The sequence below is a fragment of the Tinamus guttatus genome, unplaced genomic scaffold, assembly GCF_059628265.1.
Source record: "Tinamus guttatus ecotype Peru unplaced genomic scaffold, ASM5962826v1 Tinamus_guttatus_pri_ptg000794l, whole genome shotgun sequence".
Lineage (NCBI taxonomy): Eukaryota > Metazoa > Chordata > Aves > Tinamiformes > Tinamidae > Tinamus > Tinamus guttatus.
The window spans coordinates 406,955-426,430 of NW_028289328.1; the positions used below are offsets into that span (position 1 = coordinate 406,955).

Genomic DNA, 19,476 nt, shown 5'->3' on the forward strand with positions numbered 1-19,476 from the left:
CGCAGGGCTACGAGGATGATCAGGGGCCTGGAACATCTGCCCTATGAGGAGAGGCTGAGGGAGCCTGTTCAGCCTGGAGAAGAGAAGGCTGAGAGGGGATCTGATCAGTGTCTATAAGTACCTCAAGGGAGGGAGTGGGGAGGATCCTGGCCTCTTTTCACTGATGGCCACTGACAGAACTAGAGGTAATGGCCACAAACTGAAGCACCAAAAGTTCAACATGAACTTAAGGGAAAATTTCCTGACAGTGAGGGTGACAGAGCACTGGAACAGGCTGCCCAGAGAGGTTGTGGAGTCTCCCTCTTTGGAGATCTTCAAAACCCGCTTGGACGCAGTCCTGTGCCACGTGCTGTAGGTGACCCTGCGTGTGCAGGGGGGTTGGACTAGATGATCTCTAGAGGTCCCTTCCAACCTTAAGCATTCGATGATTCTATGATTCTATGATCAGTGAAGTCATCTTCAGAGAACTTTAGAGATACCTACCAAAGCCCTGTGCAATTCCACTGAAGTCAAATTTAAAAACAATAATGATAGCAACTAATAAGGATACAGGCCTTTATAGACAATAAAATTGAACTGGCAGATGTGCACTAAGTTCCCAAAATTAGTTGCTTGCACATACCTTGTACAGTCCGATGCCGGGATCAATTAGAAATGAGCGAGATGATGTTGATGGCTGATTGGGAGATCCACTACCAGTTGTCTTTTTGACTTTGTTCTTACAGTTGGATACAGCACAGGGGTTGACCTCTCCATCCTGATCTGTACCAGGAACAGTGGTAGATGCTTCAGATTCAGAACGTATCAAAAGCTGAACTATGTCATTCAGTCCAACATTGTAGTCAAATAAAGTGTGTCCATCCTCCAGCTGCGAAGAGAAAAAAATATACTTGTAAAATTCTACCTTGGAGTAATTAATTATGCAAGTTCCAAATCTCCCTTTAAAGACAATAACCATGAAGTCTATAAATGAGCTTCACGTTATTTTCAAGATGCACCTATTTCAAGAGGTATCTATCTCAGATAAATATCACTCACAGGCTTAAAATTAGAAAGAGACATCTTTCAGACTCTGGATGCTTTTATTACAGGCTGGTATCTCAGACCTAATCAAAACACAGATGGGACCTACATTGTCTCTTATGTACTGCATATGCAATAACTACAGTGAAAACTTTTTAATTAATAGCACTTGGTATGTTCCACCTACAAAATTAGACAATTCACATCTTTCCCCCTTTTCTAAGGAGTAATTCAGTATTTAGCATTTCTCTAAATTTTGCAGACTATTTTCCTAAAGAAAACATCTAGATATTATATATATATATAATGTATATATATTGTATATATATATATATAACTTCATTGACTTTTCAGAACTCTAAGATCTGAAAACATTGCACAAGAGCAATTAGACAGAAGCAACACCAGGAATACATAAAAGGCCTTCAAGTTTTCACGAGCAATTTTCCTAAACTGAGATTATTCAAAAACATTCCAGATTCAGCCAGCTTCCTTTTTTTTTCCCAAAAGTCCTTAAACATAAAACTTAATGCATCAAAAATAGTTACCAGATACCAATAAAGCTAACATTCACAAAACAACTGCCAAGTTGTTTGACAGGAGAGAAAAAAATGACAGGGAATGGTGTGCAAGGTATTTAAGCCAAGTACTCTTAATAATCTGCAGTATCTTTGAAGCAGAAAACACCCAACTTATTGAAAGGTTAGATGCATATCTTTGAACCTCAAAACTATAACCTGTGTACCTACATTTTCTTCACACTGTGATGGAAAAGGAGAAAGCAGTGCATAAATAAGAAAACAAACAAACAAACAACAACAAAAAGTCTTCCCTAAATCGTTCACCCAATTCCAAGACTATTTTACAATGAAAAAAAACATCTTTGATATTTTCTCCAGAGAACAGATAATGTTTTCCTCAGCTTTGTTTAGGAATCTTTTCAAACAGGTCTTATTTTGCACCAAAACATAAGCAGTATGAATTCAGCAAGAAAAAGGAGAGAGCAGCAGGACAATATAGGAAGGAATTCTTCAACTTCTCACAAATGTAGTTTTCTGCTACATTTAAGTTATCTCAGGACAGACACAGGTTTATTGGAAGTTCCTTCTCTTCCTCCATCACCTCTGCTCAACAGCTATGGGAATGACCCTTGCTCAGCTGTAAGCTTTCAAACCAGTTCAGCACACAGCAGTTACACTATTAAAATCTCCAGCACAAACTGCTTTAACCTTATCATCTGAACACAGCTCTTTAAATGGAAATCTCAAGCAACTGTTATTCTATTAGTAACTACTAATGTCACCTCATACAGTGGGAGCTTTAGGCTAAGGTTTCATACTAAGTAAGCAATCTACTTAAGCATATTCGCTTAAGCATGTAACTTATGGCACAGGACTTGTTCATACTCTTTGATATCTTTTTAATAATTTGGACATGGATGTATTTGCAGCCCTACGACAACCTAGATAAGGAGCTTTTTCAGGTACAAGAACCCATCAAATTTGCTACAAACATTATTAATAAATATAAAAACAGATTCTTGTATTTGATGTACAAATAAACCAAATAATATATGAGAAAGAAAAAGGAAAAAAAGTTTCCATCCATTTCTGCTGCTGCTACATCTTCTCAGTATTGTAGGCCCACTTGGAGGGTTCTATCCCTGACCAAATGCTCTATTTATGCCAAATTATGTATTATTCTGAACTATATAGAGTTGCCAGAAAGATTCAGAAGTACATGTGCAATCTAGAGAACTTCTAAAATGAGGAATAAACTGGATCTTATCAAACAGAACTTATATTCCATCTTTTCCACTTAAGATGGAAAAGTCATGGCGGAGATGCACATGTGTAATTTCTAGAATCCTACAGTAAGCGCCAAGCTACTGAAAGCCAATGCTGTGGAAAGGAAAAGGATAACCTGGATCCTGATAGCTCAAGGTAGGCAGACAATACCCAGGCGGAAGGAAACAAATAGTTATTCTTCTATTTCTCTCATGCGCTATGTGCAAGCTGACAGGAAATACGTTTTGTGGTGCTGCAGTTTGAAGATTAAAGCCGTATCAGCTAAGATCTCAATCTGAACAACCTGAACCATAACCAAATGCAGTAAACACCTACATGTTCTAGACCACAAAACTAAAACGTATCTCTGTCAGGTTTCTGCCAATGGCTCTTGCCATGCGGTGACCTCGTCAAATCACTTGGGCTGAATAACCTTAGTTTTAGTGAACTTTATCCTCACCTCCACACACAGCTCCCTCCTATAAGGTAATTTACATTTCTCTTCCTTAGTTATTTTTCCTTCGGCCTCCTGCTATGAGCTTACTGGAACTGCTTATTTTGGTACACCAGCACTTTAAATGGAAAGTTGCTCTCCAAGACAGTAACCAGTGATGATTTATCTTCACTGTTTCATTCAGTTGATCACCTGTATTTTGAATCTCCTATGCATCATTCAAAATGTAGCTGTCAAATGTATGCAAATCCTTCTATCTGTAGAACTCTGTAAATAACAGTCCAGGCACTGCAAAAATCGAGAAATTTTAACATGACCAAAGAGGAATAGTCAGAGGTAACAACATCCCAGACATCTGGAAATGTAATATTCCTATTGCCCATTTGGTAGGCACTGCATTAATATAGCATGGTTTCAAGAGCAGATTAATTGGTAATTCTTCTCTACCTGTGAAATCCCAAGCCACGATGTTTCTTAAAGGAGTGTTCCTGGTAAGTGGTTATACATACAAGACAAGAATTTTAATCAGACTAGCTGCTGCATACCATAAAATGACTTACAAAAATACTAGGAAACTTGCTCGTGCATCTTTACTTCCGTTCTTGCTTAAATAGTCAGGTTACAAGCTCAGGTAATCCTGTTATGTAGTATTTTTCACTTTATCAGTACAATTATACAGAACTGCTACAAGCCAGCTCAACTGAAGCCCCCCAAAGCCAAATCACTGCTTACTCATTCAAGTGACTTACCACTGCATCGCTTCCTTGGAAATGTTTGTTCATCATAACAAAAAGCTATTCTCCTCTGATGTTTCAATAAACAGAAGACCCAATCAAAATTCTGATGGGTCTTCAGTTGTTAGAATTAAGTGTATCCTTAAAAGTACTACTATAACTTCAGCGAACGTAAGCAATGTTTTTGCTTTGTTTCTTTATAAATACACCTACCAAAGAGTCTACCATCTAACTGATACAGTTGTGATACAGTAAATATAATAGTTATGTGGAAGAAGATACTTAATTATCCTGAAATACCTCCATTACAGAAGATAGCAGTCAGACTTCTGATTACCAGCTATGGCTCATAGGGAATTCTCAGTAGAAGTTGCCCAGTGTTAGCAATCAGCTAAGAACACCCTGCGTTCAATCAAAGCAATACATTCACCAGTCATGACTGCACAGTAATTTATATATCCTCAATTCAATATGGAATCCTTTCTTTTCATTGGAGAGCAAAGAGACAAAGAAAGACTTGAAAGAAACTGGGTGATCTCTCCAGGCATAGTAACATTTACCATTAAACAGAAGCCAGACATGGTTACATAAACTCGGCCTAGACCAGGAGAAGCCTTCCCCAGCAATCCCCACATGCGCCACGCGCTCCCTCACAGCCACCCAGCTCGATTAATGCTAACCCAGTGCTTGGCATACTAAGCTGATGACTGCAAGGTTGTTTAATTTACAATACCAGTTTACAGTGAATTGGTGTTCTGTTCTCTGCCCGAGGTGTGTTTTTTTTTTTTTTTTTAATATGAGTCTTCTTGGCAGGAATGTTTCATGACCACAGACTATTTTGTGGCTAGTGATGTCATGTTTAAGGCTGGAAGCAGAGCAACAGAGATAAAACTGCTGCAAGCACGTTTCAGATGGGGCAGGATGTGGTGTCTGGCAGTATATTCAGGGAAAGACTATCTGTTTACAGTAGGAGCAAAAATGAGTTCCTAGAATATCAGCAAAGGCATACATTTACACAAAGTCAGCTATTTTGTAACAGTGCCCACTTCTGGAGACAATGTGAAGATTTACAAAAACATAACTGACAAAATCAAGTTAATATGCTATGTGACTTAAAATAACCAATGTGTGTATCTACATGCATAAGCAACACTGATAATCAAAACACGAAGAGCGACAGAACTGAGTAACCGAGCTGCTGGGAAGCAGCTCTGCAGAGAAGAACCTGGGGGATAACAACATGACCACAAGCCTACAACGTGCCCTTGGCGTGAGGAAGGCCAATGGCACCCGGGCTGCATCAGGCACCCTACTGCCAGCAGGCAGAGGGAGATGACCCTTAATCTCTGCCCAGCACTGGTAAGATCTAGGGTACTGGTCCAGTCCAAGGATACACAGTATGAGAGATACAGACGTGAACAGTTCATCCCCGATACCATTTCCAAGCACATGAAGGACAAGAAGGTGCTCGGGAATAGCCAGCATGGAGCCACAAAGGGAAAATCTTTCTTAACCAATCTGAGAACCTTCCTTGATGGAGTCACTGGCTGGGTAGATGACAGTAGTGGACACTGCCTTCCTTGACTTCATGGAGGCTTTGATGCTGTCTCCCATTGCTTGTCATAGGCAAGCTGAGAAAGTGCAGGAGAAATGAGCAGACAGTGAACTGAGAACCAATCAAACAGCAAAGAGCAGAGGGTTGTGATCAGTGTTGCAAAGTCTAACTGGAGGCTAACAGCCTCTACCGCTAGTGTTAACTTACTCACCAGAGACCTAGCTGAAGGCTCAGGGTCACTCTCAGCAAGTTTGCCAGAGCAGCTGGTGCACTGGGGGGCTGTGCTGCTCTTCAGAGGGAACTGCACAGCCTAGAGAGCTGGGCAGAAAGGAACCTCGTGGAGTGCAACAGGGACAAGCACAGGGTCCTGCCCCTGAGGCAGAGAAACCCCAGGCACCAGGACAGAGAAGGGCCTGGGGGTCCTGGAAGACAAGTTGACCATGAAGCAGCAGTGTGCCCACGTGGCCAAGAAGACCCTTGCCAACACGGGTTAGGAAGGCTTCATACATCAGGAGGGCTTGTTAGCAGGTGGAGGGAGGTGATGCTCCTCATCTACTCAGCGCTAATGAGGTGAAACCTGGAGTGCTGTGTCCAGTTTTGGTTCCTTAGTACTAATGATGAAGGAATTAGACTCTTCTCTCCTAGAAGCTGGGAGAGCTGGGCCTGTCCAGTCTGAAAAAAGCTGAAGGGGCATCTTACAAATGTGTATACACATCCAGAGGGTGTAAAGAAAACAGGGCCAGGCTCTTCTCAGTAGACCCCAGCAATAGGATGAGGGGCACAAACTGAAAAACATGAAGGTCCATCTGAACTTAAGGAAAAACTTTTTTTTTTTTTTTTTTTTAGTGAGGATGACTGAGCACTGGAAGAGGTAGCCCAGACAGAATGCCATGTGTACCAGTCTGTCTCTCACGTTGGTATATCTGGATTTCTAACGTTGAGTTGTGGCAATCAAGGAGATCAATATAATCCCAAGGATTTTATATTACAGGGCGTGCACTGAATTTCTCAGCATATATTTGTAGCCATCAGTTTCCTTCAGCATTTCATTTGCTCATTGCTTTGTTGCACATTTTTTTAGCAATATGCATTGGCATTTGACCTTTAGGGTGGATTTTCTCCATTTTTAGAAATAGAACTCCCCTTTTGCTAAATATCAATGCTTGAGATAAAATACTTTAGTTACATCTTCATAAACAATAAAGCCAGTGAAACTTTAATTTAAATTATTCCTCTGATTTGTTATTACCTGATATTTTCATTTTTCTCTAGAAGAACCTTAATTTGTGCTTGGGGAAACCAACCTATTCTAAAACTCTTCTTCCTCCTCCTTACATTCTCTGTGAATAGCAGTATTTATTGATTCTTCTTCTTTAACTGAAGCTTATGAATTAGAGTGGTATTTGTGAAGCAGAGTGGTGAATAGAATCCCCCTGCTTGTAGATATCCAAGAGTCATCTGGACAAGATCCTGGGTAACATGTTCTAGGTGTCCTTGCTGGAGCAGGGAGGTTGGACTAGATGATCTCTAGAGGTCCCTTCCAACCTCAATCATCATGTGACCTCCTGAAGCAAATCCAGCAATAGGCTAAAAAGTTGAAGCAGCATCTGCAGCATCTGTCCTATGATGAAAGGCTGGGAGAGATGGAACTCTTCAGCCTGGGGAAGAGGGAGTCTTATCAATGCATTTTAATATCTGAATGGAAGGTTTAAAGAAGACAGAGCCAAAATTTCCCCAGTGGCACCCAGTGACAGGACAAGAGATAACAGACACAACCTGAAACAGGAAGTTTGTTTTAAGAAAAAAGCTTCTTTACTGCGAGTGTGACAGAGCACTGGAACTGGCTGCCCATAGAGGTTACGGAGCCATCCAAACTGGGCTCTGAGCAACCTGCTCTAGTTAACCTTGTATGAGCAATGGATAGGACTAGATGACGTGTAGTCCAGAGGTTGATACTCACCTCAATCATTCTGTGAATCCGGAAATCAGTGAAGTACTCAAAAATAGAAAAAGACAAACTATGAGATGTGGTTTCCTCAATTACTGACTCAATTTATTACTTGTTAATAGTACAAAGGCATCTTAATCAGTAAGGCTGACACAGATTCTTAGAGCAAGAAAACAGTGACATTCACATAGAGCTCTCCAGTGTAGCCCTCCCTCCAGTTAAATACTACCTTTGCTCCAAGTTGGCCAGGTTCTGTAAAATTACTTTCTGAGCTGTAATAAAGCAGTGTCAAATGCAGAACACTGAGGATGTAGCACTATGTTTGGATAAATACAAGCTGGGGAATGGCAGGGGAAATAAAGTGTGATACTTTCAACACCCAGATGGCATTTTAAGTCCACCTTAGAATACAGTATTTCTTGCCAAAAAACTCTTAACAAAGCAATGTTTGCTGGGAATATATCACTAACATTACTAAAAGTATGATTAAATCAAGTCCCAAATAACCCTTTAGACAAATTAAATATTCAACCCAGGATGGAAAAGATTTTCATCAAAATCAGTCATGCAATTTGTGGGACCAGGTGCGGAATGATTGTTCCCCAATTAGCCGCACGGAAAGCTCACTTCCAGTCATGGCTATTTATGTGACTATGTACGCAGCAGAATGGGAAGAACTTTGTTCAAAGAGAGAAGATTCCCCAAAAACATGTTTGCCTGGTCAGTGTACTGAGTAAAACAAACAAAACAAATTACATAAGATGTTCTTATTATGAACTAAGTGTTTATAAGGGTCCTTGTCATTCACAAGTGTATAAACATAAATTACGAACAAAGATGTCAGCTAAACATTAGATTCAAGCTGTATCTCGCACGTGTCAGTGATGTACCTAAGCAAGAACAAGTACTTGTTTCCATGTAAGTAGGCTTCTTCTCCATTTTTTCTTCCTTTTAATGGCTGGCATGGTTCTAGGCACATTTTGAACAAAGTGTGAACAAATAGCAGTTGGATTTCCAGGATATACCAAAACTAACTCTTTCAATACACTAAATACCCTAAATCATAAGCACAAAAATAGATTATATGCTTCAAATATATTCTCCTTGTTTAAGTTTTGCACAGACTATGGGTTCCAAAGTACTTCTAGAGCAAGTTATTTCAAACACTTAAGGCAATACACTGTGCTCACGCTACACAAGAGTAGCTGTAGCAATGCATTCCTGGAACTGGCACCTACTGACTACCACTGCTAGAAGATCTGCCTTGCACATCAGGCCATAAATGGCTTAGGAGGATATAGAAGCTGCACTTATATGAACATGAAGGACCATGTAAAGTGCAGTAAAAGTAATACTGCATTATTTCCAAAAAAGGCTTGACAAGCAATTTACTAATTATTATCACATCAATTTGCCTACAAGTCCCAGCACAGTTCATTTTATTATGGGTTATACAGCCTGTACAGAAACCTCACAAGAAAGCATCATTGCAGAAGAACACCTAAGAATACATTATCTGTTCCCAAGAATACATTACCTACCATTTTTATCTTACAGTGAAATCCAAGAGGATAAATTCCTGATTCACATTAACCCAGTCATTAGGCCTGATAACCTAGAGCTTTAATTTAAGTTTTCTTAAATTCCCAAGTTCCCAAAACTACAGCAGTTCCTAGAGCTAAAGATGAGAGATTCTATAAGGAATACAATAAAGCTTTTTAGATTTTTAATTAAAGAAGTCCAGAAGTTAAGTGATGTCAATCTTTACACAGGCATAATGTGGTCCCTGAAACAAGTTTCTTCAGTAAAAATATATAAAACAAGTTCAGAGTTAATGTCCAATAAGCAAACCTAAGTTAATAATTTGTTTTTGGATTTGATTCATTTCTGTTTGTTTTTTAAACACGGGATTTACTCATAGGGTAAGTTAGTCTGAACAAACCAGAGGAATTAACAATCTCCTGCTGTGTGCTTAGGGAAAGGAAGAGAAATGGTCTAGAATTTCTACTGTTCTCAGCCTCGAAGATTATGCACAGGCCTCCTTCTTTCTCCATGGAAAAGGGCTGATGGAATTGTGACTTTAATGTAATATTTCCCAGAAGTTAACACTTTCAAGACATTTGAAACACCGAGCACATTGTATGGAAAGTTTCCTGTTGAATACTGTCAAGGAAGGTTTATTCTGTTAAAGTGTGACTTTAAATGCCTTTACACAAGTCTGGCTAAATGATGCCATTTTGTGTACAACCAAGACCTATCTTTTTTCCCTAACATTTCGAGAGTGCTCCCAAGTTTAGTAACACCAAAGAAGATAAACCCGTCATTTAGAAATGACTCTGGGCTGGCATCCCTTACAAATCAATAGAATTGTCAACCTCTGATAGGACTAAAAGTCATCCTTTCCCCAAAAAAGGGAATGAACCTTCAATTTTAAATCTCAACATTACCTTGGACACTGGAGGTCTGGTCACACAAGGGTAAGATTCAAACACATCTCCTACCACTTTCTCTGGCTAACCTGAGTCGGTTCCACTACTTCATACTTAAAAGCTGATTTTGAACTTCTACTCAATAGCCTTTGATAGAAGACATTACATATTTAAGCTCACGAACTTCTGCGGCTAGCAAAGTCTCCTCAGTTCTACCTAAAATTTCAAAACAGCAGAAGAACCTGAGCACTATTTTATTACACACAGAAAACATGTTGCCTGAAGGGAATGCTTTAGTCTTCTAGATTTTATTTAAACTGATACGAACCACACCCAGAATTTGCATGTATCATGTCAAGTTATTAAGAGAACTACCTACTGGAACTATTTCCCAAAGAAATGAGAAGACACGTTATTCGAATACATGTTCTCATCTCCTAGAGAGATAACAAATTAAAAGAAAGGAGATTTCATAACTGACCATGCAAAGGAACGGACCATTTATTTATGAATCGGAATGTTTAAGATATGCTATCTGAAAGTCTTTGTAGCTCCTGAAGTCCATGTTCTCCTCAAGAATCCCTAGTATTAACGGCAGATGTTCCAAGTACAGGCTGCTTCATTAAAAAAACATATTTTCTTTCAATCATTCTGTTGTAACTTCCTATCTCCTTTCATATTTGTACATGGGACACTTCTACCTCTACCAGTGAGATTTTTGAAAGTAACATATCAGCAATTTTGATAGTTTCAAAGAGTATTCCTTAGTTTGCAAAAGGAAGCTCCGCTTAGACAAACCTTATAATACAAGAATTAAAGCAGCAAATTACCCCAACCCAGCATCTTTAGGCACAGATTGCAGAGGTTTAATGTCTATCTCACCTCTATAGAGGTCCATATTTTAAACTGCAGATGGACTCCATGTTTAGCCAGGTTTATGCATATGCACTGTAGTCAAAAAAGACTCTTGTCCTTTTCCTACCCCCCGCCCCTCTTTAGCTCTTATGAAATGATTCCCTCTGATTCCCATTCTCCTGCATATATCCTTACAACAATTAATTACAATAAAATAAAACTTGCTGAGGGAGCACTCTGTGCCTTCATCCAGGTCATTGATGAATAAATTGAACAGGACTGGACCAAGGACTGACCCCTGGGGGACCCCGCTAGCTACAGGCCTCCAACTAGACTCTGCACCGCTGATCACCACCCTCTGAGCTCTGCCATCCAGCCAGTTCCTAATCCACCTCCCTGCGCACTCATCTATCCCACACTTCTGGAGCTTGCCCAGGAGGATGTTGTGAGGGATGGTGTCAAAAGCCTTGGTGAAGTCGAGATAGACGACATCCACCGCTCTCCCCTCGTCTATCCAGCCGGTCATTTCATCATAGAAGGCTATCAGGTTAGTCAAGCATGATTTCCCGTTGGTGAATCCATGCTGACTACTCCTGAGCACCTTCTTGTCCTCCATGTGCCTGGAGACAACGGCCAGTATGAGCCGTTCCATCACTTTTCCGGGGACGGAGGTGAGGCTGACTGGCCTGTAGTTACCTGGGTCCTCCTTCTTGCCTTTTTTGAAGGCTGGTGTGACATTGGCCTTCTTCCAGTCTTCCGGCACCTCCCCCGTCCTCCAGGATCTTTCAAAGATGATGGAGAGCGGCTTAGCTATGACCTCTGCCAGCTCCCGCAGCACTCTGGTGTGCATCCCATCAGGGCCCATGGATTTGTGGGTATCGAGGTTCCTTAGGTGCTCTCTGACCCAATCTTCCTCTACCCAGGGCAGGTCTTCCTCTCCACCAGCTTCTTCCTTTGTGCCTAGAGCCTGGGGCTCTAATGGGCTGCCCTTGGTAAACACCGAAGCAAAGCTTATAGGGTAAGAAATATCAAACAAGCTGCAGGTTGCCCTTCTTCAGTGATTTTCATTGTTTCATCTTTTATTCCAAAATATGGTCCTCAACGAATGCAGAATCCAAGCAGACAGGGACCAAAGTTTTACAAACTTGTGATTTTTACTTGCCACTAGAAGTGGCACTGCCACTTCAGACAGCTTCATTAAAACTCCCATCACTGATTATATGTTCACAAAAATTCATATCAACTGTTTAGATCTTATAACTTGGACTTAGTGGGTTGTTAAAACTACAGTTTAGGATGGCAGATCACTCCCTCATTTCAGGGGGGAGAATTTACTCAACAACAACAAAAATCATTGTTGTTTTGCTCACTCTCCCTTCATACTTTTTTTTTTTTTCAGAATAGACTGCATCAATAGATGGAACATCAGGACAAAGAAGTTCTCAGACCGACCTGGATTCACACCCCTCACAAATAGAACACAAATCATAACATTTTAAAAACTACAATGAAACAAACCAGGTGTTTAAAGAGCTTGCGGAGTCTCTCTCTCTGGAGATATACAAAATTCATCTAGATACGATCCTGTGTAACCTGCTCTAGGTGATCCTGCTTGTGCAGGGTTATACTAGAGGATCTCCAGTGATCCCTCCCAATCTCAACCACTCTGTGATTCTGTCAAAAAAAAAAAAAAAAAAAAAAAGTGAAAAATACTGCCCAAACCAGACTCGGTCATGCTACTCTTCCCAAGAAGTTCACATTTCAAAGCAGCTTGTAAGAATGCTTGAAAATGTGACAACCACCAAATCACACCAACAATTAGAGTTAGCTTTTAAATCAGAGCCAATGCTCTTTTGAGTGCTTGTGTATAGCACACAACTGGTGTTAATCATCTGCCCTTGACCAGTCTAAAAAAATAGTCACAGAATCAAAAGATATTAGATGTCTTACTCTCAGTAAATCATAGTCTAGAGAGGTAGCCATGTTCTAGAAACTCCCAGCGTACTCACTGCAATGTTTAAGGCAAAAGGAATCCCTACCAAGAAAGAACACTAAGCCTCCAAAACCTCAAGAAAGTCTTTTCTAGAGTTACAGAAAAAGTGCTCTGTTCAAACAGTCAGTTTGAAAAGAACACAAGTTGTGCAAATATGCTGTCCTTGTTCAACTCTGTACACAAAGAGAATATCTGGCAAGCTGTGTTAGAGCTACGCAAAGCCACATAACCTAGGAAGTGACGGCATTCTGTTGCTTACAGTCATGAACTTCAAATCTACCCCAGCACAGACAACATTATTAAATGTTCAGTAGTCATCTTAGTATTTAATCCACATAGCAAACTTGCTTTAAAAACAATACATACTTCCCAGAAGTTCCAGGATTAATGGTAAGTGGAGAAGCCTAAGTTTAAGGCCACATTCTAACAAAACAGTACTTTTTACATCACTGCTACAGAATTGATTGTGCTGGGCACAGGTAGTGCTAAAACATGTAATTTTCTGTTCGGAGTAATTATAGTTCAAAAAAAGCTTCTGGTGCACAGGATTAGTGCCAACATGGAAACAGCTGAAAACCGAGAGTTGCAAGAAATGATTCCTTGACATAAGCAGAATATCAAGATGAAGGCAGTCATCCTCAGTCTCAGGAAATGACAGATGCTTTACAAGATTCAAAGTTGCAACTCTTCCAACTTAAATTTTTCAACATGAAATTTCTTCTTCTGGAGACTATTTCACCCTTTATTATTCAAAGACATGTGGAAGCTTTATCATGATATGATACTTTATTCTCAAATAAACATTTGCTCATAACTCCTAGATGGAAGAAAAAGATAGGGAAGCAAGTCCTTCAGCAGTCTAAGATGTCTTCTGACTGGAGGAGGCTGGAGGAGGAAGAAGAAAAGTTCAAGGTATCTTCTGACTCATGTTGAGTCTTACCTGACACTTTTGTAACAAAAACGTATGCCAACACATAAAGCTGCATGGAAAGACTTGTTTAAGTGGATTAGATTACAGAGTACCTCCTGTATGATGGAATGGACTGCTATGGCACAGGCAACTGAAGTTCAACAACAGTGTTGTCAGAGAGAGCAAATGACTGTCTGCAGCTTCTTCATTGCAGGTATGCGGCTAGTTATTATCTGACCCTTCTTAACAGATAACAAAAAGTCTAAAAAAGCATACAAGGAAGAACCAAGTATGTGAGGGCAGTTATTTTAGCATAGTTACATGATTAGGACGGATATCTAATTAACAGCTTTTAAAGAACAAAATCATTTCAAGACAGTGCCATTAATATAAATGATATTAATATATGATAATATTTCATCACTGGCAAGCACTTCTCATAATCCAGTTGTCAGTCTAGAGCACACCTCAGGTTTGTTCTGCATGTGAATTTTTCTTGGAAGCTTGCAATTTGCAACAGCTTCCAAATTAAATTAAGAAAACCACAAATACTATCATACCTACTTTACATAAATAAACATACAAACCACAAAACATACCCTTGAGGCAGTCTGCTTCCTACAAGTTGTACAATAACCTGCTTCCTCAGCTTCCTAATATTGAAGCCATATCTACAAACTAATATAAAGAAATTGCTTTCACACATATTGAAGCCTTTCCTTCAGTTTATTTAGGTGTTCGCGTAACATGTACCAGATAGTGCTCTTTTTCATCAGTAACTCTGCAGTGAAAGTGAAGACAAAAAGAGTAAACACTTCTGAAATTATATAAACTTATAATTATATACACCTATATAGTTCATAAACTATATAAACCTATAGCCCTTCTAACAGGGCTACCAAGCTTAATAACAAGTCAATCTTGAGTACACACTATAAATGTTTCCAGAACTTTGGGATGTGGTTTTATCTGCCCTAAAGACTCCAGATTCCTCTCTTTTATCCAGCTAGAGTGACGCTACCAGCTCCATCAAAAAATACTAATCATTTCCTTTCTAAGACAGTTGGAAATTATTTCTCCAAGACATGAAACTTTAGCTGCTTGAGTTGAAGATTTCTCACACTCAGATTCTGCCTCAAGCAGATGGGTTTTGGACGTTTCCGCCAAAACCGTCTACAGTTTTCTAACAAAATAAAGCTGGGAGAAGACTGTGTTAAGAGACTCAAACTGTTTTATGAATAGGCTTGGTACTCCCAGTCTTTGAAGCAAGCCTCCACAAATAATGCTTTTCTATCTTTCAGGAAATCCAGCCAAGCTCTAAGTATGTTAAAAGTTTTGGAATACAGAGGCCTGAAGTCTGGAAGCTTCAATTAACAACATTCTACCCGCTATTCACATGCTGGGGCCAAGAGAGCTGAAGCTGAATGGAACTTAGTATAGGAGAAAGGAGAGGAGTATACTCCTTAGTATGGGAGTATAGGAGAAAGACCGTAGGGAAAGTAAAACATGCCCTATAGTCGGATTTATAGCCATGTGTGCAACTGAAGCTGCTTTATCACAAGGATGCTCTCAAGTAAAACTTAAGTCCCTCCATTTTTCCTACCTTCAAACTTTTTATTTACATCTACAGAAATAAAACCTAAACACTTGGATATTACAGCGTGGGCCTGACAACCTCTTCAGAGTCAACTTGCGAAAGTAGAAAGTTATGTAAGAGCTCAGGTTCACTTCTTCTAATGGAATAAATGAGATTTGCTGCCTTGCTTTATTTTTTTCTGACATTAAGCAACTAAACTTCAATATTACCTCTTCCACCTGCTGACCTCAATCTTCCATGAAACAGATTTGAAATGTCTTTTTTCCTCTCCACAAAAAAAAAAAAAAAAAAAAAAAAAAAAAACTTAAAAACAACTTACAAATATTTTCACTGCCTCATAATCACACTTAGAAGAAATGTTTGAGCCACAGTACTCTTCTCCATTCCTCTGGTAAGTGCTATGAAAAGCAAATTGAGATGATGATTTCTTTAACAAAAAATTAGTCATGTAAATTCTCACCAGATTGAAACTCCAAGGACATGGGAAAGGATGCAGGAAGAAGTCAAAAGAAGACTAAGAATTTTTTGTTTTGTTTGTTTCTTGTCTTTTTTTTTTTTAATGTTGCATAAACAATGCACACTGCTTTAAGGGCTTTCACACCTACCACTTAAAAGCACAGGCTACTTAAGTACAATAGCATGCAGATTTAGTTCTATGCAGGATAAGTTAAAATTAGTATGCATGTGGTCTTATGGATAACTTTAATTTCCCTGGCAACTTTTTAAACTGAAACTATAGTATATTTTTACTGCTTATACTTTCTAGCAGTGGAATTTACGGACCTTAGAAAGTCTGCTCTGTTAAATCAAGATGCCTAGGATTCATCTACCCATAAGATCTCTTCCACTTTCTAAGATACCCTTCACTCCAACTAATGAATACTGAGAATTCAACTAGTCTCATTAACAAGTGCTACAAGTTTTCCAGTTAGGAGAATTCTGATCAAAGTCAGCCTGGCTTGTTTTACTTTTGTCTTCCCCCAATACACTAACTTATCAGTTTACTAAGTCAACACATAATGATGTACCTAAAACATTTCCAGCTAATGCTTTAGAGGGCGGCAAACATACGACATTATTTACTCCAGCATAGAGAAATATTTGTGTTCCTCTGAGAAACTCCCTCTAGCTGATCATCTTTTTTTCTCATGCAATAAAGAAAGCAAGGCACATTTCACTACACATTTCTGTGCTCTGTATTGTTCTCTGGCTAAAGGTAGGCTAACTTAGTACGTCATAGTAAAGAATCATGCACACACTGCTATAGCCAAGCCTCAGAAAAAAATCACAGAATCTATAGCAAAAAATCTACAGAATCTATAGCAATCTATACAGGATGATTTGACTTGTCCAGCTGATACACAGCTACTTAGTTCTGCAGAGAAACTGAGCCTCAGGGAACCCAGGGTGCTCTTGTGGTCCAAATGGCACAGGTTACAGAGGGAGCATCGTGCTCACTCTTCAGTGCCACTTCTGCACCGTAAGGCCCCCCAGCAGCGCGAGTCACAGCCTGGAAGGAACCTGCTCCTTCACGCAGCAGCCTCGTGTAGTGGCTAGAAAAGACTAGCAATACAGAGCACTACACTGACCTCAGCACCAGGCTCAGTAGCTGCAGGCTGTTTTAACTTTAAACAGGAGCATGAATTAATGCATACTTCAAGTTCTGCATCCAAGTTTGAAACTCAAAGAGCAGCAAACAACCGAATACCCGGCGAACTACATCAACCGGTTGCACACCCTCTTGGCCCAACTCAAACGCAATGGTGCTCAGCCTGAAATCTTAGCTTAAGCTGTTCACACATTTATCACAGACCACAAACTGTGGCTTTTTTACCCCATACCCTCACACACCTCCCTTTTTTGATAAGAAAAGCACTTAGCTAGTCAGCCTGCCTGCCTGTACCATCACCTGCTAAGTCAAAGCATCTTCACAAATGCTCAGACAGCAGGAGTACAAGTGGTACTCACTAGTACAATCACAGTTGTACTAGCAAATCACACAGGCTTAATCACATTGACTGGTAAACTGATAGACCAGTGAAAGAACATACAGACTAGTTGGAGTTTTCCTCACTAAATGGAGGGGTCTTCCCATTTTCCCCCCAGGGGCTTTAAGAATAATATGCAGTGCTTTGTTCACCTCACAATTATTGAGGAGTCTTCTTTATTCATTTGATTTTAATCACATCCCTGGGAGCGCTGCAGCTGTTTACGTTCCCCTGTGCTAACTCTCTCCACGTCCAGCTCAGATCCTTCCAATAGTTTTTTGTACTCAACAGCACCACGGCATCACAACAAACGATCCACACATCACCAAGAAAGCTTCAGAAACAGTTACAAAAGAACACAGATGTAAGCAGTTCAATTAAAAAAAAAGATCACCCTGGCTTTACAGAACACCATCCCATCTGCATTCTGAACTACACAGACTAAGCAGGCAGTGACCGAGTGTTGCTCACACAGACGGCGGCCCCTGGAGTATCTCAGTGCTCGGTGCTCGCACAACGCTGCTGGCTGAAGCGCGCCCCGGAGGCGCCCGGCCCGGCACGGCCCGGCGCAGGGCCGCCCGCGCGCGCTTCCCGCGCTGCCGTTACACAACCCGGCGCGGCTGCTCGTCCCCGCAGCGGCGCGGGCCGCCCGACACACACGTGCTCGCGCGGAAACACCCCCCGGCATCCGCGTGCGCCGCAGAAAGAAACCCGCCAACTCGCTGTCCGCGCGAGGGCTGCGGCTTCGGAACCGCCGCGATTCGGCGGAAAGGGGCAAGTTCCACCTCGCGCCGCGGCTGCTCGCCGAGACTGAGCGCGCCCCGGGCGGGCACCGCGCACCGCCCCCCCCGCCCGCGGGCACCGGCGGGGGCTCCGCGCGCCCTCCCCGCCCCCCCGCGCCGGCGGTCACGTGGCGCCGCGGGGCAGGGCCCCCCCGCGCGCGCGGCGGGTGGGCGGCGCTGGCCGCGGCCGGTGCCCGCGGACCGTTAGTCCCGGGGCGCGGGAGGGGCGCCCGCAACGGCCGCGCGCCCCCCTCCCCCGCGCCCCCCCGGCACGTGCGGGCCCCGCCGCGGACACGACCCGCGGCCCCGAGCGCGTGGCCCGCGGAGGCTCCGCGCGCCCCACGCCCCCTGCCCGCTCCCTGTCACCCGGTAGCGGGGCGGCGCGGGGAGGAGCCACCCCCGGCCCAGGTGGGAAAACAAAAACACAAAGGGGGGCGCCGCCCGCCCCCGCGGCTCCCCCGGGACGCGTAAACAAAAGCGGCAGCGCGCGGGGCACCGTGCACAAAGAGCCGTGCGGGAGCGGGGCGGCCGCGGCGGGGACCCCCGCGGCGCCCGCCGTGCAGGTGGGGGCGTCGCCGCCTCACCTGCTTGCCCCGGTAGAAGAGGCGCTGGCGGTCGGGGCTCACGCGGAAGCTCTCCTGGATCTTCTCGCGCAGGCACTCGATCTTGGTGAGGCGGCTCAGGTCGTCGATGGTCTGCGTCTCCGTGCCGTCGATGGTGCGCACCTGGATCCACATGGCGCGCGCCGCCCGCGGGCAGCGAGGCGCGCGGGAAGGAGGCGGCGGCGCGAGGGAAGCGGCTCCTCTCCCGCTCTCCCGATTGCGGAGCGCGAGGGAGAAGGGGAGGGGGCCGGGCGCTTCCCCCGCTCTTTGTTCGCCTCAGTGGGGCAGGGTTTTTAAATCCCGCGGAACAGGCGGCAGCCGCCGCCTCCCCGCCCGCCGGGCCGCCGCCGCCGAGCGCGCTCGGAGAGGCGCAGGAGCCGCGGGCCGCCCCCTGGCCGCTCCGCCGAGGGCGCCGCGCCGGGGGCAGCGCCGGGCGCGGCGAGGCGGGGGGGCAGCGCGGCGGGCGGCGCCGCTGGCGGTGCCGCTCTAAGGGGCGCCGGCGGGAGCCATCGCCGCGGGGAGTGTTTATCAGGCGCCGCCGCTCTCACATGGAGGTCACGGCGCCAAGGCCGCTCTCGCGAGAGCCGCCCGCCGCCGTGAGGAGACAACAACACCGGGGCGGGCGGCGGCGGCGGCGGCGCCCCGCCCCGCGCGCGCGCGCGGCAGGCGGGCACGCAGGGCGGGCGGGCGGCCATGGCGCGCGCGCGCGCGCCCGGGGCAACGGCCGTTAACGGCTGCATGGCGGCGCGCTCAGCGCGCCCTCCAAGGAGCGGCTCTCGGGCGGCCTTCGCGTGACGGAAACGCGCAGGTCCTGCCCAC

General features: G+C 43.4%; 1 protein-coding gene across 2 annotated transcripts in view; it reads right to left on the reverse strand.

Moving 5' to 3' along the window:
* Positions 1-18,841, reverse strand: part of UHRF2 (ubiquitin like with PHD and ring finger domains 2) — an 85,835-nt gene extending 66,994 nt beyond the window's left edge. For both annotated transcript variants that reach the window (XM_088537505.1, XM_088537504.1), the window contains exons 1-2: positions 18,640-18,841; positions 623-868 (exon numbers count right to left, since the gene is read on the reverse strand). In XM_088537505.1, the coding sequence (XP_088393631.1) occupies positions 623-868; positions 18,640-18,792 (399 nt within the window). In that variant the 5' untranslated portion in view covers positions 18,793-18,841. The remainder of the gene's footprint in view (positions 1-622; positions 869-18,639) is intronic.
* Between the last annotated feature and the right edge of the window lie 635 nt (positions 18,842-19,476).